This window comes from Drosophila willistoni (genome assembly GCF_018902025.1).
Source record: "Drosophila willistoni isolate 14030-0811.24 chromosome 2R unlocalized genomic scaffold, UCI_dwil_1.1 Seg167, whole genome shotgun sequence".
NCBI lineage: Eukaryota > Metazoa > Arthropoda > Insecta > Diptera > Drosophilidae > Drosophila > Drosophila willistoni.
Genome location: NW_025814050.1, coordinates 10,499,925 through 10,524,988, shown reverse-complemented (window position 1 = coordinate 10,524,988; position 25,064 = coordinate 10,499,925). Strand labels below are relative to the sequence as shown.

Sequence of the window (25,064 nt, the reverse complement as noted above, 5' to 3'; positions counted from 1 at the left end):
CAAGTTTCTTCATAAACTGTTTCAAAAAGTTATTTAGCGACAAATAAATAAAGCCCAAGTTATCAACCCAAATATCATCAGGCAAAAGCAGACAGTACAAAGGCTTCAAATTGAAATATTTTTGATAAACATAAATAGAGCAAACTCTAAATCTAAGTTGCATTGCGTTCAAATCTTTAGCCAATCTTAGTATCTTTTATATTTTAAACGACATTTTATTCTTTCTTTGGCAGTAAACTGTTTTTTAATAGCATTCGCAGTTGACACCTGACATCGCCAGCCATAGACTCCTGGCCAAGTTAGACCATCTATGAAAGGAAATAATGTCGCAAGGTAGGCAACACTTTATATATATCCTTTAAAATCTTGTTAAAATTTAAAGTGAAGTTTATTTTGTAGGAAAGAACTGTTCACTTTTTAACTAAATAACTTTGTTTTAACTATTCCTGAGCCTTGCCTGACTAGATAAAGAGCCACCAGGGAGACATCAAGTAGATAATGGTTGCATCATTCCTATGACTCTTAAAAAACAAAGACAAAATTAAATGTAATGCCAGGACACAAAACCCCATTAAATTTGCATTAAAATATTCAATTCAAACTTAAGAGAGCAAACGCAGAAGAAGAAATGGAGCACCGGAGAAAGGAGTGGGACCAAGTCATTTGCACATTTTACAGAAGGAAGTTTTTGCTACTGTGGCACCGACAGGGTTGAGGAATGGAGAGAAAGAGGAGACTTGCGTGTTTGAGTGTGAGTTTCATCAAAGGGAAACCAGCAGACAACGGCAACTTTTATGAGATGACACATGGCTGCTCAGCTCGCTGGTTTCCCACTCCCCTCTCGTGATCCTCTCCAGCGGCTGTCTATAGCATCGCTTCTTTTATGCTTTAATTATTTGCAGAATGCAAAGTTAAGCCCCCACACTCACACTCGCACACACACACACACAACAAGCAGAGACAAACATTGGGCAAGGTATTAAGTTGTAAATATGTACGAGCAAAAACAGCAGCTGAGCTTCAGTTGCATCTGCAGCTTCCACTTCCATGTCTTCAACGGCGGTGCCATCATCTTCATCTCCATCGTCATCGTCTTTCTGCAGCTATGTGCGTGTGTCAAAAATGAATTACATTGCAGTATTTTCCTCTGACTCTGCTTGCCTGGCTGCGTACATGTGTGTCTGCATATTTAAGTGCGCCACAAAGTATGCACCAAAGTACAACAAACAGCTGCCTTTCAGACATAAGCGTGCCGCACGAGGGGAAACACAATTCGAGTTCAGTAAGAATATTCAAGTGGTCCATATGTTTATAGATTTACTTGGAATTGCAAACAGTAAATTAACTTTGTTCTTTATTTTGTTTAAGGCTATGTTAATTACTTTTATTAAATTATAGTTATGTTGCTGTTTCTGGAATGTATTTCAGTAGCCATCATTTAGAATCAGTGACATTTAAAAAAAAAATTTAAGTTAAAAAGTTAAAAAATAAAAAAATAAAAATATATATTAATTATAATAATTATAATTATAATTGTTAAAATTGACAAAAGCCTTTTCAAGGGATCAGCTAAAGTCTAAAGGCAATAATTACTTTCATTTTACAGTCCAGATAATAAGCATTCTGTCTTTTATTTTATGTCGAAAATTAGAAAAACAGTTTAACAAAAGTTCTCAAACATTTTAAAACTTAATAATGATTTTTTAACATTTTTTCCCACAGAATATTTTGTATGGTAAACATTTACAAGTCTACATGGTTTCATCTCTGAAAATTAACTGATATTTTCCTAAAACAGAAAAATTCCAATAGATATTAATAGTCAATTTTGGAATATTTTATCTAACAATAAGATATAATATATTTATATACTGGTTTCACAACTAATTTGTTTCTTTTTTAAAAACACTGAAACGATAAAAATTGGATCGCAATGTTGACTAAACTGTGTTATTTTTTATGTATTTTAATAGGAATTAGATCTACTGATTAAAACCCCTACTTTCATGAGACTACGCCCAAGACTGAAGTGCAGCATTGGCTCCTTGTGCAGTTTGCTTTTCAGATTTAGTTGTGTTTTTCTTACCACCACACACACACACACACACACACACACACACACACACACACACACACACACACACACACACACACACACACACACACACACACACACACACACACACACACACACACACACACACAGACACATATAAAATGTCTATCTCACTCATTGCCATTTAGTTAGTGGTCTGCTGGCCGCTTCTTGAAATGCTTAGACTAAAATCCTAATACTTTACTTAAAGCTTTTACCATAAATTTTAGCATATCACCCACACACAGACAAACCCACACACACACGTACCCACACCCACATACAAACACATAAACACACTTTTTGTAAATTTTTCATTAAGTGTCGGATATTGTTTTCTATCCTGTGTGCGTGTGTGTTTCCATTAGTGTAAAAGTTCTGTAAGCAAATGTTATTTTAATTAAATTAGCAATCTTTTGTAAAAGTGCATCTGAGATCTACAATTTTTTTTTTAAGCCTTATCTTTAGTTGATTGAAAGAGAACAATTTCATTTAGGATTATTTACTGTTCTCTGGTTCTGATGATGTAAAAATATGAATGATATTTATTTATTACTATTCCTGAAAGAATTAATCTCTCAAAGGTTTACTAAGTAATTAGGAAAATATTCATTAACTTATTGAAAACTATTTGTGAATTCGTCTTGAACATTTCAATTGAATTTAGTGCAAATAAAGTAAATGGACTCTTTGAAAATGATTTAGTTTTGCTAATAGTCAAATCTAGCAAGAAAATGTCTCATTTAGTTTTAGTAACTAAATAGAATGCGCCTAAGAATCAATTTATGTGAACAGTATAAAGTTTTGTTTGGTTATTAAAAACCTTGTTAGTCTATTCTGAATAGTTTTCATTACTAATTTGCGGTAAATTGCAAATAGAGATTTAAGATTTTATGAGATTCAGTTTATGAAACCATTTCTTGATACAGTGATTCAGCTTATACAAAAAGCTAAAGAAGTTTGCTATCTAATAAACATCTAGTACACATTTTAGTCATAGTTTATCCTCTGTACTCCTTCATACAGAGCGATCACAGTGCCTAAGTTTTAAAATATTAATAATATAAATTAGTACTTATATTTTTTTTCATGAAAGTTAGAAGCTTTAAGCCAAAAGGTTCTCTGATCAAGAGAAAATCATGCAACTAGTTATTAATATTCGTTTCTATTTCGACATCTAAAGCAAATATGAAAATAAAAAGTCTTCTAAAACAACTGAGAAGTTTAATGATTTGTCAAGATGATAATTCGATTAATTGCTGGTAGGTTTTATTAGTCAAAAAATTTATTTATATTTAAAACCCATCGATGGGATAAATAAAAAAGTAAAGGAAGACAGATGAAGTTAAAGCTGAAATTCTCCCAAATTCCTTTCATCACTAATCATTGCACTCTGCTAACATCAATTGCTTTTTTTCCGCTTTTAATTTATGGAAACCTTTTCGGTGAAATGGGCAAAAGACAATATTAAACAACAACAGAATAATAAATCGTTTCCGCTTTAGCCCTCTCTAATTAAAACGATAAATTTCGTTGGGCTTAAATCCATTTGCCATTTGTGTTTTTCCCCGTTTTTTTCCCACTTTTTTGCAGTATTCGGCCTTCTATTCTCATTTATTCAACTGCATTTGTAATTGCCATTTGTACAACATATTAAAACGATCCAAATATACGACGAAAAGAAACTGCAAAATGGAGGTGAAAAAATAAAATTCCTAAAAACCATAATTTAGCATCAACAACGCCTTCTTCACCCAAAAGGAGGACGAAAAGCAAAAAAAAGGAAAGAGGGTGAGGAAAAAAGGCAAATACATAATCAGGGGGCGTGGCAAAAAAAAAAAAAAATTACGCCAGAAATTGCACCAAATAAAAGAAAAATGATTGTAAAAATGGAAAGAAAAGTAAAATCCGCTAACTAGTTGCAAAATTATACGACACACACACACACACACAGAGAGATCCATGCAGATACATGAATGTGAACGAAAGGTTGTGGGTGGCCTTGCCACTGCTGCTGGTCCAGGTGGGCATGGCTGCCGCATACATTCATATTATGTATAGAATGCTCCTATGTATGTATGTATGCACGTTGCCTCTGTCTGCCTCGACAGTCTATAGATAATTTCCTTGCCTTTTCTACAACATTGCAACGAGCAGTTTTCCCAATGTATTTTTCGCAAAGTTTCCGGTACGCTCGGCAGCTAAATTTATTGAACCATGAAATGTTTGTGTACGTGTCTGGGGCCAGGATAAATTCCGTCTAAAGAAGGCTCCACCGGGCGGGTGATGGTGGTGCTGCTTGAATGAAGTTGGTTTCGCCAACCTGAGCTGTGTGTGTGGGTGGAAGGATATTACTTGTTATTTGCTGCTCTTTCTCTCGTCCCCCTCTTCCCCTTATGTGTACCCTAGAAATGTGAACTAAAATACTTTTGGGTATGCCTAAAAGTCCTCAAAACATTGATCCCATTGGCATATGTGAAAACTTTCAACATTACTTGTTAATGCAGTTTTAAGTATGTACAATACTTTTGTTCAATACCAAAGAAAAATGTTTTGTAAACAAAATTATTCTCATTTTTCTGCATTTGTCTTAAGACTGAGACCTAATTTTTACCCAACTCGAGGTTGTATTGGCAGTTTTCCAGAAAAAACAATGTAATTTTTGCGTAAAACTTTTAGCTTCTGGCATTTTATTTTAGTCAAATCAAAAACAAAGTTATGAGAAATACAATTATTGAAGCCAAATCTAACAATAAGATATGTTTAAATTTTTCTCCTTCAAACCAAAGAAAACAACATTATAATCGCGCAACATGTCGTATGGCCAATTTTATGATTTAGTTTTAGTATTCGAAAGCTATCTTATTCCAATTAGTGCCACAAAACTTTAAAACCCGATTCTGGTAATTTGTTTTATTATTTTTTACGTCAAACAATGTAGTGCATAAAGTTTGAAAAATAGTTTTTGTAGACCCAAAAGATGCTTTGGTTTCCAACATCACAAAAATAAATTTAATACATCATAAAATTTTATTTAATTTTATACGTTATTTAGTTTTTTTTTTACTTTATGACCAATACTTCAAATTTTTTGGCACCATTATAAAAACCATTTTGAACAATTTCCACATTTTTTTAATATTGCTTATCTGAATAAAATTGAGAAAATGAGAAACGTTTGTTTCAGTTGTCACTTATGTATGTACAACCAATTTCTCAATGTTGAAATATTCACAGTTATTACCTTAAAATGGAAATATTACACTCAATAATAATTCCAAATGCACCCATATCATATATTTTATTAGGTAAAATTATTTTGGGCTATCAACTAATAGGCAAACTAGACTCAAGACCTAAGGTATATTGTTTTTTCGTACGTGTAGCTTACGGATTTTCGGCTGATAATAAGAAGTCATCTAAATGTATCTGAAGCCAGATTAAAGTTTGTTTCTTATCATATACATTTCATTAGTTTTATATTTCATCTTTGAGTTCTATATCCAAGCAGGGTATTACATATTCGACTACAATTGGCACCTATCTTCTTTCAATAAGTTTTCACTTGTTGGTTCTTGCTGTTGGATTGAGCTTATTTGCTCAATTTTCTCCACCTAGATTCGGTTCCCCCTCTTTTGTGTATGTAAACTTTGCATTACATTTGCCATAGCCACCTTCTCACCCTCTGGATGGTGAGCATCAGCTTTGTTTTTAGCTTTGAAAAATATTTAGTTGAACTTTTTATTTAACGCATCAATGGCCACTTGGCCCTATAGTCGGTACCCATTCTGTCAGTTGGTTCGATTGTCGATTGGAAAAGCCAAAAGGGGTTGGCCGCACTTTTATTTGTTATTGTTATAGTTGTTGTTGGTGTTGCCTGTTACTGTTACTGCCACATGGCTCATAATTTTTCATTGCTATCTGAGTTGCTTTTTATGATGGTTTTCTTTTACCCCACTTTCTCTCACCCTTTGGCTTTTCTTTTCCCTACGTTTTTTTTTTTTGTGTTATATTTTTTACTTCTAGCTGCTTTTACTTCTGTTGCTTCTTCTGTTCACCATGAAAAATTGATGCCGGTTTCGATTTGATTGGATTTGAAATGCTATCGAAGTATATTAAATTGCTTTGCCAATACAGAGATAGAGAGAGAGAGAGAGAGAGACAGAGTGAAATAGAGAAAGGACAAACGTAAGGAGAAGAGGGCAGACGAATGCATTCATGGGTTAATAGCTATCCGTTGGCGTTGAAAATTCGCAGATTTTTCGTACATTCCTAGATGACGAAGGGCGAAGGGGTAAGCAATTGCATTTAAATTTACATTCCCACTTAAAGCCATTGAGGAAAATTGTTGCATACTTTTAGGTGATTAATATCCTTGCACAAGACAATTGATTGAATTTGTTGCTCCTGCTGAGTAATAAATTGAGGTGCAAAAGGGAATGGTGTGTGCGTGTGTGTGTGTCTATGAACATGCAAATTGTGTTTATGCAGGGAATTCCAATATCGATGAGAAATTGATGATGTGTTGTGGGCGTAACAGTAAGTGTGTGTGTGGAAATGTGTATTTGGAATATTTTGTGACAAGGTGTCACAAGTTCAAGAAGGTGAAACAAATTGATTTTGATAAACGGGGTAAAATCCATTGAAGTGTAAAGGAAATGAAATAAATTGTAATAGAAATATGTAAGTACGATAATACACTTGAAATAAAGTCGGAAACCAATGGAAATAAAATCGGAATGTACCCTTAATGAGGAATTTGTGTAGTAGTGTAGTGCATTATTTAAAATAATTTATTCCTGATCACTTTTTCGTTGAGTATTCAATTCCATATTTATTTCCCTTTTATTAATAGTTTTAATTTCTTTTTTCTTTCATATGAGAACAGTCAATAGGTCAAACTTCCTAACCAAAGTCATCCACTTGATCGCTCTCTCTCTCCCAGGTGATCGGTAATAAATAATTATTCATTTTGACTGCATAGAGAGATTACTAACGTACAAATTATTTACTCAATATCTTATAAAAGAAAGGAATAAGTATTGCTCAAATAATTAGAGTTGAATCTGATGTGTGATGTCTGATGTCATAAAAATGAGTTAAGTTATATCTGTAGTTAGGAACTTTAATATCATCGATAGGCTTAAAAATCGTCTAGAGCTATTTTTACAGATTTATATCTCTCATTGTGCAATTTAATTTCTTAATGGCATTTCCTTAAAGCCTTTTGAATTTGAATTTGAAGGATCTAAAGGATTCAATGTGAGTTAAACCTGGTTAAAATTAGTTTCTAATTATCCTTCTTTAAATAAACACAGACTGGGGTCCTGTCCATCTTTAATATCTGATAAAAACTGTCAATTCAAATAAGTTCAGTTCTCGACTGCTTAAAAAAAAAGTCAAATCGCAAGAATGTACTCGATGGTTTCTCTAAGTGTAGCACAGCACTTAACATATTTTGATTTAAGTCAATTGACGGATGGGAATTTCAAATCAATTTGCATGGCAACATCAATGTTCATCGCTTTCGCCTAACAACAACAACAAGAACTACTGTCAACAAGAGGTATTTGGAAAATCTCAACTAACTTTTTAGCAACTATTTGAGCGCCATTTATTCCCGGCTAACCCCGACTAATTGAATTAAATGGTTTTTTTTTTTTGCACCCGCCCGCTTTTTATAATTGAGTTTTAGACTCGTTCACCTATTGATCGCTCATTCAATTATTTGCCATGGCATTCAGCCGTAAATTGGAAGCTTTCTCTCACTTTGGCCCTCACCATTTTCCTCTCTGTCGGTCTTAGCCAAAAAATGCCAGACAAAGGCGCCAGTCAAACCCCTGAAAAGCGGTGAGAAAAAATTCGGAAAAATAGAAGCAACCATTTGGATGATGCAACTCGGCATTTCTATGGATGCCTCGACTACGTTTTAGTGGCATAGCTTGGCACCGCTTGGCCACCTTCGTTGCCCTCTTCCTACAAGCAATCATCCACCGCTTCTGTCCACTTTGCAGTGCGTTGCGCTTTTGGTGTGCTCCAATTTTCCAATGCGTGGGTGCAAAGAAGTGCAGAGGAAAAGCCGAAGCTTGGCCAAGGGCCGAAAAGTGCCGTAAACTAAATTCAATTAGAATTTTCTCTCGTGTGTTTGTGTGTATGTGTTTTTTTCTCCGGTTCATTTTTCTTCTGTTGGCTCGTCCATTTGCTGTCACAATGGATTTGCATAGTCCAATGGTCGTGGAATTGCTTCCAAACATTTTCCGACATGTGTAAAAGAGAAAAATTGATTTGATTAAATGTTGCCGCAAGTGAATGACTGACTTTCCGGATCATGGAGTAGACGAGGCAGCACTCCAAAACTGTCCAAATTGGGCGTGGCTGTCCGATGACTGCTTATGCAATGATTTCCATTTCAAGAGAAGAGATTTTTGTGCGTGACAATCAGTTTGATGATAATGAGAAGCAGAGGCGGAGCCATTTGTTAGGCAATTTGCCTTCAAATAGAAACCAAAAGATAGAAGAATAGCAGCAATTTGACGTGGCACTTGTTCGAGAATTAGAATTGAATAGAAGCCAAATCAAGTCTGCTAATAGAAATTTGACTTAGACCTTCTACGTATTAAAACAAATAATCTATGGGTTTTTGATAATTTCATCATTATCAATAAACAGAATTAGTTTTAACTCCTTATAACTTAGGTAGGAAACTCTCTAAAACATCTAACTTGGGATCAGGGGATTACTAGGCTATTACCAGAATCAAAAGTTACACCATGGATTACATTGTTAAGCATGAATTTAAATGTAAATGTAAAATAAAAGTGTAAAATATAAAAACATGAAGTCTTTTAAATAAATTTATAATTTTACTTATCGAAACAATGAATAAGTACATTTAAAAAGGTATCCATTTAGAGTGTCCATTCCATAAGTGTTTCTTCATACAAATTACTATTAAATGACTTCTTAGGCATTAAGATACCATAAAGAATGACTACTTTTTGTTCAAAAATAAGTGATTAAAAAGTTAATTTTCCAGATACTAATAAACATTTAAATTTAATTCAATGTTTTTCTTTGCTGAATATTGTGAATGAAAATTGGACTATGCATTTTATCAATGTCATGCTGGCTATACTAATTCTAGTGTATTCTGTATTCTATCTATGCATATACATATCTATGTAGCTTGGTATGACTAAGGAAATTTCGTCCCTCCAAAGACAATAATTTTTCTACCCTTGCAGAGAGTATTATAAAATTGGGCAGATGTTTGTAACACAGAGAAGGAGACGTTCCCCATAAAGTATAATCGATTAAACTTTGATTTAATAGCTTAGATTAAATTAAGAGCTAGAGTGCAAACAAAGTTTTCTGATTTAAATACATAGGTACAAGAAAACTGCAAAATAAACATTCATCGACAAAAATTTCAAAACTTAGAAATTTCAAATTTACTATTCACGGTCTATCGGAAAAAAATACATTTGTTTTCATGTTTCTTTCAAACTATAAGAGAAAATATGTATAATAGTTTGCTTCAAACTCGAGATAATTTACTGGAGCGAGCCTGAGCCTTGGTCAGGTTAGGTCTATTTTTTATTATTTCGAACTTAAAAAGTTCTCTTATTCAATAATAAAAACAGACCTAACCTGCCCAAGGCTAAAGCCAGGACAATATATCTTATACAATTAATGCCATACCATTACTTTTTAAGTAGAAAAACATTCTTTATGTTTTTTTCTACGATAAGGTCATTAGATTAACCTAAGAAAATCATTAAATTATTAGTAAAAGTCTAATTTGACTGCAGCATATTAAAAAATTAACATTATTACAACAATTTAAGCGAATCAAAAATTAAAGCTTAGAAATGAAAACTTGGTCGGCACTTTATTGTCCCCTAACAATGACTTAAAACTATTTTAAATAGTAATTTAATGTGTTACATTTTGGAATCTAATATTCTGGCATTTTCATTTTGGTACCTTCCATTAAAATTCTCATAACTTTCTATTTGGTAGATTTAGCCCAGTTCGAATGGTCATCCGCCTATTAAATAATTCATTATTATATATCTAATAGTTGGCTTGCAAAACAAAAAGTTACCATAAAAGTGTGCTTTTAAGACTTGGTACTAAAATTTAATTTATCAAACTTCTGCTACGTTGCACACAAAATACATACATTTACACCCACACACACACACACAGACACAGAAACAGACACACTCATGGACACAGGGGCGTAGATATGTATACAAATAGAAAAGGACATTTAGCGGGAAAGCGACACCGCACGGAAACCGGAAGGAGAAAGCAAATTTCGTGCCTGCACTTCCGCTTAGAGGCACATTTGTGGATTGCGGAATAGTTGGGTATTCTGTGGGTGGCCCAGAAGATATTTATGCACTAAAATGTATATGTACATATATATACACGTATTTATATATATGTATATAGTAATGCAGGGACATGTTTTGTCTGTTATTTATAATGCGACAGGCCAACTAAAGTATTCAAGTTTATTAGGCAGCGAAATTTACGATGTGCCGTGCATCACAATTTTACAATTGAGCAGGAGCAGCGCTTTCACTCCGACAGCAAATGTAATTTACTAAATGAACATGTGTGTGTGTGTGTGTGTGTATGTGAAAAAAGTGTGTATTTGCTGTAACTAAATAGATAAAAATCATTTCGAAAATTCCACATGAGATTTTGAAAATAGATAAGAATTAGCTAACTAATTAGTTTTCAATTTCAATTAATATCTGAAAAATTATTCCCATCTGTTGCTTGATAAATTGGAAATGAAGACATTAAATAAATCAAAAGTCAACTAAAAGGTGGCCTAATGGGAAAATCTGATTGTATTTAATTAGTAATTACTTCTTGCAGGATAAAACTTTAGAAATTGTTCTACAAAAAATTACTTAAAGATAAGATACTTATTGATATATCCTTTCTTTATCTTTAATTTATATCCTTTTTATTGCTTGGAGCTTAAAGATTTGACTTGTCTATAAGTGGACAAGGATAAATATTGCATAAAGTTGACTAAAACAAACAAATACTATAAAAAGTTCAAGAACTAAGCTAAAAATGCGAATGAAATTACAAATTTTCAACAACTTTATGGTAATAAATACAATAATTAAAAAAGATTTTTCCAAAACTCTTTTTCTTACTAATAATGTAAGCCAACTAAAATACGAAAAAAGCAAAGCATTAAAAATAATTTTCAAAGAGTTTTCTATAAATTAATGTAGAAAGTCGTTAAATTATATTAATTAAAGGTTCGTTTTTAAAACTGTTAAAATAAATAACTATCGATATAATTCATCTACTCTCATAAATCACTAAAAAATGTTGATTTTGTCAAGCCATCAAATCTTTCATTTTATTGGCATGAACAGGATTATCCCATTTATCCAATACAACTTGCAGGCAATATTATCTGCACTTTAATAAAATCTTGTCAGAAGAAAAGAAAAATGGAAAAAATGAACACTCATACATAATTTAATGGAATATTTTGCAAAGCTAGCAGATGGCCATTGGGCAGACTACCTTCTTCTGGAAAATGCAGTGCTAGGTTGAAATCTCGTTTCTCCTGCTTATCGTCAGTGCTCTGTCAGTGCAATGGAGAAAATGTGCAATTTTTTCTATATATACATATTTCCTTAGCATCAACAAATTATAATTGTAGAGGCTTCAGTTGGTTGAGTTTGGGATGGCAAGAAAAGGGAGGTGCAATTTTAGCGTGCGTTGGCGAAAGTCATAAAAGGCTTTGGGCCCTACTCTGCACTTCCAAAACCTCCCTGCCATTTATTCCTGCTGAATCGTTGTCGAGTGCTGGACAAGTTGACGTTTGCTGTGGGCGAGTGGGTTTGCTTCTCCGTTGGAGCTGCTCGTTGAGAAAGTATGTTAATAAAAATTTTAATTTATCGCCAAGCATAAAAAAGTGGTAAAGTGCTGGACATGCGCCCCTTTCCCATGGCCCAGCAGAAGCTCCGCTAAGTATGCTATGAGTTTTTTTTCAAATATATATATTTTTCGTCCTTTTTTTTGTGTTCTGTGTGCTTTCACACGCACAAAACGCGTTCGTTGAGAACTCAATGGCCTTCCCTCGTTTGCCATGCGGATGGTGTCAGCGACGCCCTCAACATCCACATTGGACGCTGCTTACTTCTGCTTCCACCTCCTTCGCGTCTCCATCGTTTTCCACTTCTTCTCTCTCACAACGCTCATCAATAATAGTTTCAAGTGTTTTTTGGCCAAGCCAAATAGAAATGCACGCCATGCTATGTGCCGGCTGCAGTAGCACCAAAGTTGAACCCTTGGCTTTCGCCTTTATTCTCCCCTTGTCACGCCCCTGTTAACCCCACGCCCCCGACCCCATGTGCACCATTCTTGTCCCTTAGTGGAGGCGTCCACTTCAAAGTTCGATTTTCTGTATTGAAAATTGGCGTGCATTAGTTTCAATCAATGGAAGGGGAATAAATGTTAGCGGATGAGGCAAACAGAGAGAGGGAGAGGGAGAGAGAGATAGAGAGTGTTTATGTATCTGTTTCTGAGTGAGTGTGCGTGTATCTGTATTGGTTTTTGTGACTGCTTCATACCCATTCACTTGGCTTTAATTAGTAGCATAAGATACAAGTTTGAATAGCAAATGGTTTAACTAAGCTGATTAAATGGTTGAATTGAAATTAAAGTTGTATTTCTATGATATTCCTATCGTAAGCTTAAGATAAATATCTATAAGCTTAAACTATAAACGTATAGTACCAATATTAAAAAAAACATTTGAAATAATTTGTGATATGCAGAAATCAATGATATTAAATTATGTTGGCATAAAAGCGGAGGACAAAGACAAAATATCATATAAATGTGATAACAGAATATCAGAAAAGTAGTGGCTGAAGCTGAAAGTGAATACAGATAACGAACCATTAAAGCAAGTTGAAAAATCAAGGATTAAACTCAAGAAAAAAGTTGATATTTGATGATAAATGAAGACTTGAGTTTGAATAATCCCAAGAAATTAAAACTATGCACAAAAGGTATAACCCGGTTTGATTAGGTTTATATTCTTATTTTGCGCTTCATTTAATTGTAATTCTTAACAAGTTTTAACACTAGTCACAGGTTAAGACAAAGTCTTTAGCAAAAGTGTGCTGTTGATAGAACTTAGTTGTTCAACCCATTTTGGATCACTGTTTGACTTTTTGAACAGCAATCTTTATAAGTTTTTAAAAATTTTGTATTTTATTTGATCGAAAGTATATAAAGTTAGTTAGTTTTACATAGTTAGTTTGGTTGGTTGACTTTTAAGTTAAAATACAATTTTCCCTCACTTTTGAATTGGGGTCTATGTATTTCTTTAACAATATCTTGATATCTTAGGACCAAATTTTATATAATAAATGTTTGACAACATAATTTAAATTTAAACGTAACTGTTATTTATTGAACATGAAGCAAAATTATATCAATATAATCTATGATTAAAAAGAGTAAATCACACAATTTACAAAATAGAAATTACATTGAATGAACCTTTAAATTGGATTTCAGAACAGTCGAATCTGTAAAACTAAAATAGATATAATTTTTTGACTACAAAATTTGGATTCCTTGTATGCCAATTACTATAAAAAAGTCACTTTGCACCTTACAATCGAATATTTTTGCAGCCCAGTCTAAAATGGATAAAACCAACGCAATTCTAAAGATCGTAAAACTATATATGTAAATACTAATCAATCATCATTTTAATAGTCAATACAAATTTCAAAAGTAAAACAATTATTTCAAGTAAACTTTTGTTTTTCGAACATATACCGGAACAAAATTTAAATGAAATTAACCTGATGCCGACATATTGAAACATTTTAAATTTTCGGTAACGATAAACTGTAAGTAATACATATAACCCACATTACCCCACATTCTAATTTCCAATAACACTATTAAATACTCTATCCTATAGAATTATATAAAATATATTATTAACTCATACGCTTAGAAAATAATCCTTGCATATTTTTCTTGCTTATTCGTTATACACTCTAACTAAATAAATAGTTATACATATAATATAGAGAATATCAATGCAGATTCGTTTACTTATTTTAATATACATAGATATTTAAATAAACTACACTTATCCTGTCTGATCGCATTAGGCAGAAAACAGTTGACAATATTTAAATTTCACTTGTTAAATTCGAATGAATATTTATGTACATACAAAATGTATGATACTGTTAGCCTTACCAAATCCCCCAATCTCATCTAAAATGCCATCAATTATTATGCATTGCAGCAATAAAAATGAAATTCAAACAATTTAATAAAAAATCACGCGCATTTAATTAAAAATTAAATGAAATATAGACGTTTAATTCCATTTGGCCCATTTAAACAAGGACAATGGATATGGATGCACATGGACAAAAAAATATATAAAATTGGCAAGCAAGCCAGGTAATACCCATCTTCCACCCGAAGGACCTGGCCATGTCGTTGCGTAAAATCTGTCAAATGGCACGTAGGGAAAGCTTTGCAAATATTTTGCGTAATAATTGAAGCGCGACAAATGCGAATTGTGAATGCAAATTCAATCATCACTTGGCCAAGAGCACACACACATACATACATACAGACACTCACGCAAATGTTCAATCAATTTCCAATGCAAATATATAAAAAAAAAGAAAAAAAAATTTACTAGACTTGGAGAGGGCGACAAAAACACATTACAAAATCATTTTTAATTAAACAGAAAAAAAACATAAAAAATAAAAAAATCATAATTGCTTGAATGGGCGTGGCCGCAAATGGATGGGCGGTAAATGACAGTAAATTGCACTTGTGGTCAAAATGCTTGGACATTAACCGCAGATGCGGATATTGAACTCGATTCCAGGCCAGAATAAATTTCAGCCCGAGTAAATGACAATTTCATTATTGCTGCTTGATCCAACCATTCATTCAATGGGTCTGGGCGTTGTTTGTGGGTGAAGGGCTTAAAAATACTGTATTAAGTGGACAAAAGGCCAGTCGCCACGCTGCTTCATGTTTCATGTTAATATTTTCAATATCAACGAATTACAATGGGATATTGAAAATTGAAAAGTGCCATTAAATGCGCTCTCGCATAAAGGAAAATGCGAACGACCCGGGAAAGACAAAAACCGCAGTGAAGTTCTTAACACTGAAATCTACTTACTTAACCGGTGCTTACAAATTGTAAATAAAAATGCCAATTTTAATAGTTAAATAAAAATGCCAGGGCATTAAAACAGTTTGCCGACTTGTTGATACCGTACAACAAAAAGGGAGTCTATCGATAACACTTGAGTTATGTGTAGGAGTACATCTTATTACCCTTAACAGGATTATTATTAACAGATGATCTTTATGATCTTATATTAAGTTTGTTTCCATTAGATAGACTTTTTTTCAGCTATGACTACAGGGTATTAACCCATTTCGTTGGTCTCACTTAGCAGTTTTCAAATGGTGTTTCATTTTACAGTATTGCACTCTTCCAACCACAAATTTAATGGATCATATGAACTGATGATATATCCGTGTGGAATTCAATTTTGAACACAGTTTCAAAGTCGTCTTTTAGCCTATACATTTGTACCCAAAAAAATGTGCTGAAGGTTTTAAAACAAATTTTTAAAACAATTTAGAATTTAGAATAACTAAGAATATTCCTCACTTCTTCACTAAGTGAACACTGCAAACACAATTATTTGGATAAATTTCTTTTTTTAAATAAAATCTAGATAAATACAAATTCTGAAGTTACTGGCTGCTTTTTCCTAAAAAAAAAACAATAAATTCAGTTCAGACAAAAAAAAATAAGTCAGTGAGTCAATGGAACAAATAATTAGTGAGTCAGCGAATCGAGTGATTCAAGTGAGTGAGTAAGGAATTTTTAATTCCTGTTATTTATGCTTAATGTATATTTATATACATTTATCTAGCTTGTACTGATAACAAATATTAAAAAAAATCTTAAAAATTAGTTTCAAAAACCACCAAGTTCTATCATCAGCAGACTTCGCTATGCTGCCTATGATTAAAAATCTTATAAATTAGTAAGATTTATTGACCTCAAGCCGGCTTAAGCCCTGTTTTGATTAACTTCAACTTAAAACTTATCAGCTTCAAAAAATATTAGTTGATAATTTCTGTTATTGATAACTATTGTTACATATAGTAACAATCATTGGAAATTACTTTTAAAAAACTCATAGTAAAATATATATTAAGATAAACTTTATAATTAATTACGGTATCATAAAATAAGTCATATGTTTGTAACGCAGTGATGGAAATGTTTCCAAACTTACGAACTGTATATACTCTTGATCAGCATGAGAAAACGAGTCGATATAGCCATGTCCGTCTGTCCTTCAGTCTGTCTGTCATATTAACCATGCGCCCTCAATTCGAAATCATTGAAATGTGATTTGGTATTTAAGCTTTTTATTACCTAATTGAGATCAAGTTCAGCAATTCTTCGAATACATCCACTATAATCTATATATAGCTGCCACAAAAAAGTCTACATTAAGGAGATATATCTTAGTAGAAACATAGTAATCTTCTTGAATAAGGCTAAGTAAGAAATTTCTCATAATATAAAATAAATATTAAATACAGTAAAACTCATGTTTAACACTTTCTATTATTTTTTAATAAATAAAGATATTAACCCAAACATTATTATATACATATAAAAGAACAAATTGATTTCTTTCCTAAGTATTTGATCAAATTTAAAAGAACTTTTAGTGATGTATTATTTCATTACCAAACTTTTTTTAGTGAGATAATGAATATATCTAATAAACTTTTTGTAGTTTCACAAAAAAAAAAAAAAACTAATTACTACTTTAATAACATTTCATCGCGCCAGATACAATAAGGATAACTTTGTTTGTGTTGTTCAATTTAACTATAACTTACCAGACAGAAAATTTATGAAATTTGTTCGTCCTCCTTTCGCTAAGAGCAAAATGGACAAACCGTCTATCAATTAACCGAAGAAGGTTTTTTATTTTTATATTTTTTGCGTTGTTTCGTTTATTTTCCTTTTTTTGTCTTTTTCAATTTATCGAGAAGCGCGCGCGCCCGCCAAAATGTATGCAATGCGGCACAAACTATGAATGTCTTCTGGGTCTTCGGTTTGCCTCTGGGTTGAATGGGTCTGGTAATGTGATTAGTTTGACTTGTCGTCTATATCGATGGTTCTTCGTGGTATATGTGTGTGGGTGTGTTAGTGTGTGTATGTGTTTGAGTAAATTTTAATTTAATTATGTCGTCGTTGCTTCTTGCCTGTTTCTCAACGAAAAAACGGCTCAAAGCGGACACAACTAAAGACGAGAGGCAACTAAAGACACGCACTAATAAACAAAGGCCAAACACAATAAACAGAAAAGCAAACTAACCGACAGACCGACGGATGACGACAATGACGACAACAACCTCGACGATGACGATACGAAAAACTAAGCGAGAACGAATATGAGTATGAATGTGAGTGTTGTTGAATGGCTAGATGGATGGGTGTGGGTGTGTGTGTGTGTGTGCGAACGAGCGATGCAAAGAAACGGAACGAAAAGTCCGCTCTTTTTTAACAATTTGCGTCTGCTTCTTCTGTTTCCCTTGAATCCGACTTATGGACTGCTGGAATAAATGCAACTGTTGTCGCTGCTTGCTATGAGCGACTGGCATTGCCGTATTGCATACGCCGGGGCGCAAAAGACATGCCAGTCGTGGAACGACTTGGAATCGAAATCCATGATGCATGAGTGAAACCTTGAGTGCATTTGCTGCACCATTTGAGTGAAACGAAACGAACTGAAAGGAACAACTAGCTCACCTGTGCAAGAACCAAAAAAACAACAAACACCAATGGGTCAGTCGAAATTTAATTGGTACTACTTTACTAGACCAACAATTCAATACTTTCGGCTCATTAGTGTGAAGAGGGTAGTTTTATTTTTGGTTGTACTTTTGATAAAGGGATGAAATCATATTAAAAAGCCATAAAATTGTAATGATTACTTGGGGTAGTAAGCGACCAAATTCATAAAAAAAAAAACTAGAAAAAATAAGTTCCAATTTATTTTTTTACTACTGTTTTTACTATATACTACAGTAGAAAGTAGAGTGGAACTTCCCTTTGATGAAGCCGCACGTTATCATAATGAACAAACTTTGTGTCGCAGAAACTTCATAATATCAGTTCTATGATTATTTTTGTACTTAGTTTTTAAGTGCTTTGCTTTCAGTACTGCACTTTTTAGAATCGCTGAATTGCTTTTTGTATATTTAAAAATGAAAATTTTCATTAATTCCATATCAACTTTGTCCATGAATGCTGATTTGCTGCTGCATTTGTCCAATATTTAATTTTTCTCCTATACCAAGAACTTATATATTTAAATTATTCAATATTTTTTAGAAAATTAACTTTATAAATTTGAAAGCCATATAAATATGAAACATTAATTATCAGTAAAATTATTATAAATAAATTTTAATAGTGAAAGTAGCTTAAAAAACTGAATCATCAAATTATTTCCATTAAACAAACTTGCATTTAATTGTAACAAAGTTTAATATAACCATGCTTTACTGTAACTACATATATGGGGCACAAATAAAAACTGGAAAAAAGTCCTTTCCAAAAAGTCTTGCTTTTACATACAAAAGAAAGGTATCTAAAGATATGGCCTCTAAATAAAACTTCTTTTGGTAATTTAAAATAACAAATAATGCTTTTATTCGGAAAAATAGCCAAAAAGAATTTGAAATAAATATAAATCTCTGACTTTAAGTATACTAATATTTATATACTTATGTATTTATTATGAATAATAAGAGCGGATACATTCAATGTTTTTTTATACCCTTGCAAAAAGGGTATATTAATTTTGGTCAGAAGTGTGCAACGCATAGAAGGAAGCATTTCTGACAATATAAAGTATATATATTCTTGATCAGCACGACGAGACGAGTTCAAATAGCCATGTCCGTCCGTCCGTCCGTCCGTCCGTCTGTCCGTCTGTCCGTCCGTCTGGATCAACGCAAATTCCTCCTAGACCGTTGGAGCTACAGAGCTGAAATTTTGCATGTAGGCTTGTATATACTGCAGGCGTTGTATATCTCGGATTCAGCCGGATCGGATCACTATATCATTTAGCTCCCATACAAATGGCAAAGTCACGAACAGTGACTTTTCTTAATAACTTCGTTCTTTTCTGAGCTATAATTTATAGTTTATGTTTAGTAATGTTTATACACATATAAACGACTGTGCCAAATTTGATCGAGATCGGGTGACTATATCATATAGCTCCCATAGGAACGATCTTTCTAAAACAGTGAATTTTGTCAATAACTTCGTTACTTTTGACGCGATTGCGTTCAAATTAAACATTTGATAGTTCAATATATCTGTTAATGACTGTGCAAAATTTGATAAGGGTCGGGTAACTATATCATATAGCTCCCATAGGAACGATCGGTGGAAAACAGTGACTTTGATCAATATCTTAGTTTTTTCCTATGCTAAGATTGTAGGCCGTTCTTTCGCAAACATTAACCTTTTTAGCTTGAGCGTTTTTCCATTTTGATGGCTATAGGTAAGGAAAGAGTTACCATAAAAGTTGCAAGGGTATAGAAACTTTGACGCGGTCGAAGTTAGCCCCGGCCCTCTGGTTTATATATAAACTTTTTTAAACAGGACTGGAAAAAATATTATCGGATAGTAACTAATTTCGTGTCTTTAATTGACTATTTAGATTATGGAAACCCAATAATTTTCAGGTAGAAGTTACTTAAATTTAAAAAATGGTATTAGAAAATTCAACAAACTGCTCAATGATTTGAGTGTATAGAAATCTGTGTTATTGGATTTTTCCTGGTACTCAAATTATTAAAACTCAATTCACTTTCTGTGACGGCCTAATCATCATTTGGGCGAATGTTAGGGATATTGTATAGTTCCATTCGCTCCAAGATCCCCACGCAATGCCATTATGGTTTGAAGAAATACCATCTTTGTCATACTTTCCATTCAAACGACTGCAAATGGAAAATTAATTAATTATCTGTATATTTCAAAAACCTATATTAATTTACCTGTAAGCACAGTCTTCATACCACCATCCACCAGCTTCCTCGGCAGCACAATTACTGTCAGTACATACGTCATTATCCTTGTCTTTGGTTGTAAACATATGGCCAACATGATCTGTAAGTGAATCGCCAGCTGTTCCTGTATATTTTCCAATCGATTGAAGCATATAGTTGTCCTTCTCACCAGCTACGATTAAATTATCATAGCGAGCATATTTAGTGTTTCCAGTAACATCTCTCAATTGGATATACAACTCATGGGGCTGCGATAGAGTTAACAGATGCAGTTTCTCAAGTCCAATAAAAAAGTTTCCTTGCATGTCACCGAATCCATTCTTGTAGTCAATCCAATCCCGATTAAAACTAACTTCTCCATCAATGCGTCTTTGAATCACTGTCCAACCGGATAATGGAGAAACATAAGGCACTTCAAACGATGCTTGACCTGCAATTTGCAACCGTCGGATTCCATCGACAGAGAACGGGAAGATCTCCTCTTGCTGCTTGCATTTTTTCAGTTCCAAATCTTTATCTTCAATAATCACCGTGTACTTAGTTACTTGTGCACTTAAGCTCATAATTTGTTCTTCCTTGGCGTCGAGTAAAGTCTTTTGGGCTTCAAATTTCTCCTCCTTTGCAAGCAATATGTCATCCTTTGCCTTAAGTTGTTGTTGGAATTCTGCACTTTTTTCATTAAGTAATGTATCCTTAGTTTTTAGTTGATTCTCCTGATCTTTAAACTGCACTTCATATCGTTCCACCCTTTTCTCCAGATTAATGATCTTTTTTCTCAGTTCTTCATTGTCCTCCACTTTTGTAAGATAATTTATCATGGGCTTAACAATCCGGAAGCAATTCATTTCCCATTGATAACTCTCCTAGAATGAGTATTTGATGTGGTCCTCTATAATAATTCGAATCGCTCATACTCACCTCATTTTGAAGCCCGATTGCAATCAAAGTGGCAGTTGACCATTGAAAAAGTATATAGAGTATAACGGAGGTAAAAAGAATTTTCATCTTTTTGTTTTTCTATTGACTATTTAAATTGAATTAAAATTAACTAATTCAATTCGAAAGGCTTTTATAGCTCATTTCAATCATCTAATAAAGACATTTATTTGTCAGAAATGTTACTCATGTGGGTGAAGGGCGACTTCACGCTCGGCCTAACCTTGAGCAAGTGTTATCAGTTTTTCTCAGAAATTTGTGAATTTAATATAAAATTGTATATACTTACATTAAATTACAAAGAGCCTCAATACATACGTATCGGTGTAATGGTATGACACTATGGCACTATTTAAGTGGTATAAATAGTGTCCCATACATTTTCACTGATTTGCTATTATTTTCGGGTATTTCGGCTTGAATCCGTCTTATGCCACTAATAAATTTTTTCGTCGAATGAGACATTTGTTGAATTTGGATAAAACTTAGTTCAATTTCATCGTGTTATACCCTTCTCAAAGTTCTCCCACCCTTTTGTTTTCACACCGTGTTCCTACTGTCAGCTATGCCCTGCTGTAAATAGGGAAATTTACACCTAACTTTAAACGGAATATATAGGCACGATTACAAAATTAACGTATTGTTGTTATAAATAGTTTTTTTCGTTATCTCTGGTGCCTTTACGAATACAAATTCATAATCAATGAAATTTCTCTGGAAACTTATTCACCGATTATTCTAATTTTTCATCTTATCGTTTCGTTCTAATTCTTTCTGGTCTTCTTTTGCCAAAAAAAATATAGAAACCATAGACGAAACAACATATTTACATCCATTTACCTTTAATCAATAATGAAATTAAAACGCTTTTTAAGAGCAATTATTAATCGTTTTAATTTCAAAAATGACAGATGTGTCGACTACAATCACTACAGACAGGGCTTAATACCGATAATTACCGGTTTGATAAATAGGGGGCGATAAAAATACTTAACAAGTGCACCCCATTTTCATCATCCCGATTAATATCGGTCAAATATTATAATGACTGAGTTATGAAATATTGTTTGAATAACTTGGTAGTATTAAATTACAGATTTTGTTGCTTTTTAACAGTTATGACTAAATTTGAAAATGGAATAAAATAAAGAACAGTTTTCGAGTTTTTTTGTACCACTGTAGAATCAATTTTATATGTAATTAAAGTAAATTTTTCACATTTCCCATAAATTCTATATTTATAATTATATAAAAATTCGAAGCTTACAGGACTAAACATTTATTCAAAAATTTTCGTATTTAAAAACTTGAACCTGAATGAGTATATCAATATAAATTAAATAGATATACATATATTTAGTTAGTTTTTACAAAACAGTTTTTTGATTCAAATATTTTAATATATTATTTTAATTAAAGTGTTGGCCGCATCATCATTTGAGAAACTGTCAATGATATTGTATAGTTCCAGTTTGCAAAGCTACCCCAGTAAATTCCATAATGACCAGAATCGAAACCATCTTTATGATATATACCATTTAAATCGCTGCAAATGGAAAAAAGAAATTATCTTCATATTAGATAAATATTATTTTCAGGGATTTACCTATAGCCGCATCCATTTCTATTATACCACCAACCGCCTCGACCACCATCAGCGCAATTACGGGTGTATACTTTATGATCGCGATCCCGAGTTGAAAACATATAGCCAACATGCTTATCCAATGAATCGCCAGCATTTCCCGTATATTTTCCTATTGATATTAGTTTATAGTTTTCCTTATCGCTAGCCACATGGAAATTGTCATAGCGAGCATATTTGTTGATTCCATTGACATCTTGTAGTTGGATATATAATTCATGAGGTCGAGACTGAGTGAGCAAATGCAGCTTATCGAGCCCAATAAAGAAGTCTCCTCTTACGTCACCAAAACCATTCTTATAGTCATCCCAATCGCGATCAAAACTCACATTTCCATCGATACGTCTTTGTATCACAATCCAGTCCGAAGAAGGCGAAACGAAAGACACTTCGAAAGGGGGTAAATTTTGAATTTTCTTCTGCTGAATGCCATCGTAATAGAGGCCCGAGACGGTGCGATTCTGCTGCTGCTCCTTGTAATGTTTTAACTGTTGAATCTCCTCTTTTATAGCTATCGAATGTTTATTTATTTGGACAATTAGATTCTTAATTTGTTCATCCCTTGCCTTGATAACGTCATCCTTGTCTTTTACTTGGATTTCCCGCTCATTGAGTTTCGTTTTAAAATTTTCCACCTGCTTTTCCAAGTCATTGATTTTTTCCTTCATTTTATCATGAGCATCAGTTTGTTCTTTTATTATGGTGAAATGATTAATCATGGGTCTCACGATTCTTAAACAATAACTATCGCACTGATCTTTGCTCCATACGAGATCATTCTGCAAAATAGATTAAATAATTTAAAGTTAATTATATATTAAAATCACATCGTTTGTACTCACTACATTTTGAGCTTGAATATCCAAAGAATCGACTGTTACTTTCTGAAGAAGTATGTAAAATAGAAGAAATGTCACACTGGTTTTCATTTTCAACTTTGCTCTTCGACTGCCCTAAGTAAAATAAACGCAATATATTCCAATTTCTTTAGATTATTATAGTCTGAGCAGAGCTTTTTACATGGGGTGGACTCACGATACCGTCGGGGCTCCTCCTTTTACTGAACTGCCCTGTCAGAAATATTTTTTCGTAGTTTTGATAATGACTTTAGAACATCAAAGCGATTGGAATACAATGTTATGTTATAGAAATTTAAAAAAGAATAATAACGACGGTCGCTTATTTGAAAATAATAGCCCTAAGTTAGTTATATATAAAATATTATATGTAGGAGAGAGCTAAAGGAATGTATTCGAATCGAAATTCGAGACAGAACTAAAATAAAATAAATAGAAATTCGGTTATTTATTTGTTCAATGCTGAATGAGTAGTCATTTCTGATAAGAATAATAATAGTCCGATACTCGTTTAACAAAGCATTCAAATGAAGTGACTCATTTTGCTAAATAAATTTAGTTTTTGAATTTGAATCCCTTTGGTTTAGTATTCTGCCAATAACTTAATTTTAGCATAGAAACAAAGAGTCAAAACTGTTTAAATCTCTTTAGTTATATGTCAATTATTCTAGATAGAAGTGAAAAATAAAATATACTAAGAATGCATACATAGACAGTATACTTAATGCAGACTTACATATATTCAAGGAGATTTTGTTTCATTGAAAATGTCTGACCATGACAATTTATCAGATAAGCTCTCCAATATTAAATTAACTGCCCAAATTAAATTAACATTTCTTAATTAAGAAGATATTTTCGCCTTGCAATGGTTTCAAATTCAATTACATGGTGTCACTGTATGTTTCATGTCTTAAATTTATTATGATGTAGTGTTGATTTAATATAACATAAAATTGCATTTAAATTTGGAGTGAAATATGCATTTCTTATTTCATATGCATAACAGCTTTTCTGATGATTGCGTTACGATTAAATTCAATTTATTTCTCTAGAACAAAAATCCCAAGTGTGCGAGGCATAAAAAGAAATCACACAGTTCTACTTTAAAATGGGTATATTCGTATATGTATATGTATGTACAACAATTTGAGTTTCCTATTAATTCTAGTGTTTGCTTTATGATACATTGAATAAGTTTAATTTTTAAAGGCGATTTGAAATCTGCAAGAAACTTTTTATTCGATTTATGCCATTAAAGATCATCAAACCTACATACATATGTAAATATATTTATTTTAGTTCAATTAGAAAACAACATGAGACTGTTTCTGAAAAAATAGAA

At 32.8% G+C, this 25,064-nt stretch overlaps 3 protein-coding genes across 4 annotated transcripts in view; all 3 read right to left on the bottom strand.

Annotated features, from left to right (window-relative positions):
• Window positions 1-17,832, bottom strand: part of LOC6642763 (guanine nucleotide-binding protein subunit gamma-e) — a 52,951-nt gene extending 35,119 nt beyond the window's left edge. Inside the window, exons 1-2 of one of the 2 annotated variants that reach the window (XM_023175600.2) lie at window positions 17,569-17,796; window positions 17,087-17,327 (exon numbers count right to left, since the gene is read on the bottom strand). The gene's annotated coding sequence lies outside the window, so the exon portion shown is untranslated. Of the gene's footprint in view, window positions 1-17,086 lie in introns of both variants that reach the window. The other variant, XM_015178366.2, reaches the window with a different exon arrangement.
• Window positions 17,833-19,918: 2,086 nt separating this feature from the next.
• LOC6642762 (microfibril-associated glycoprotein 4-like) lies at window positions 19,919-21,279 on the bottom strand. Its single transcript, XM_023175834.2, has 3 exons — window positions 21,200-21,279; window positions 20,270-21,144; window positions 19,919-20,212 (listed from the first exon to the last, which is right to left on the bottom strand). Exons 2-3 carry the CDS (start codon window positions 21,124-21,126, stop codon window positions 20,071-20,073), a joined length of 999 nt encoding a protein of 332 aa, XP_023031602.1. The 5' UTR covers window positions 21,127-21,144; window positions 21,200-21,279; the 3' UTR covers window positions 19,919-20,070.
• A 1,314-nt stretch (window positions 21,280-22,593) lies between these two features.
• LOC111518578 (microfibril-associated glycoprotein 4-like) lies at window positions 22,594-23,961 on the bottom strand. Its single transcript, XM_023175833.2, has 4 exons — window positions 23,898-23,961; window positions 23,705-23,815; window positions 22,824-23,641; window positions 22,594-22,763 (listed from the first exon to the last, which is right to left on the bottom strand). Exons 2-4 carry the CDS (start codon window positions 23,789-23,791, stop codon window positions 22,631-22,633), a joined length of 1,038 nt encoding a protein of 345 aa, XP_023031601.1. The 5' UTR covers window positions 23,792-23,815; window positions 23,898-23,961; the 3' UTR covers window positions 22,594-22,630.
• Window positions 23,962-25,064: the final 1,103 nt, after the last annotated feature.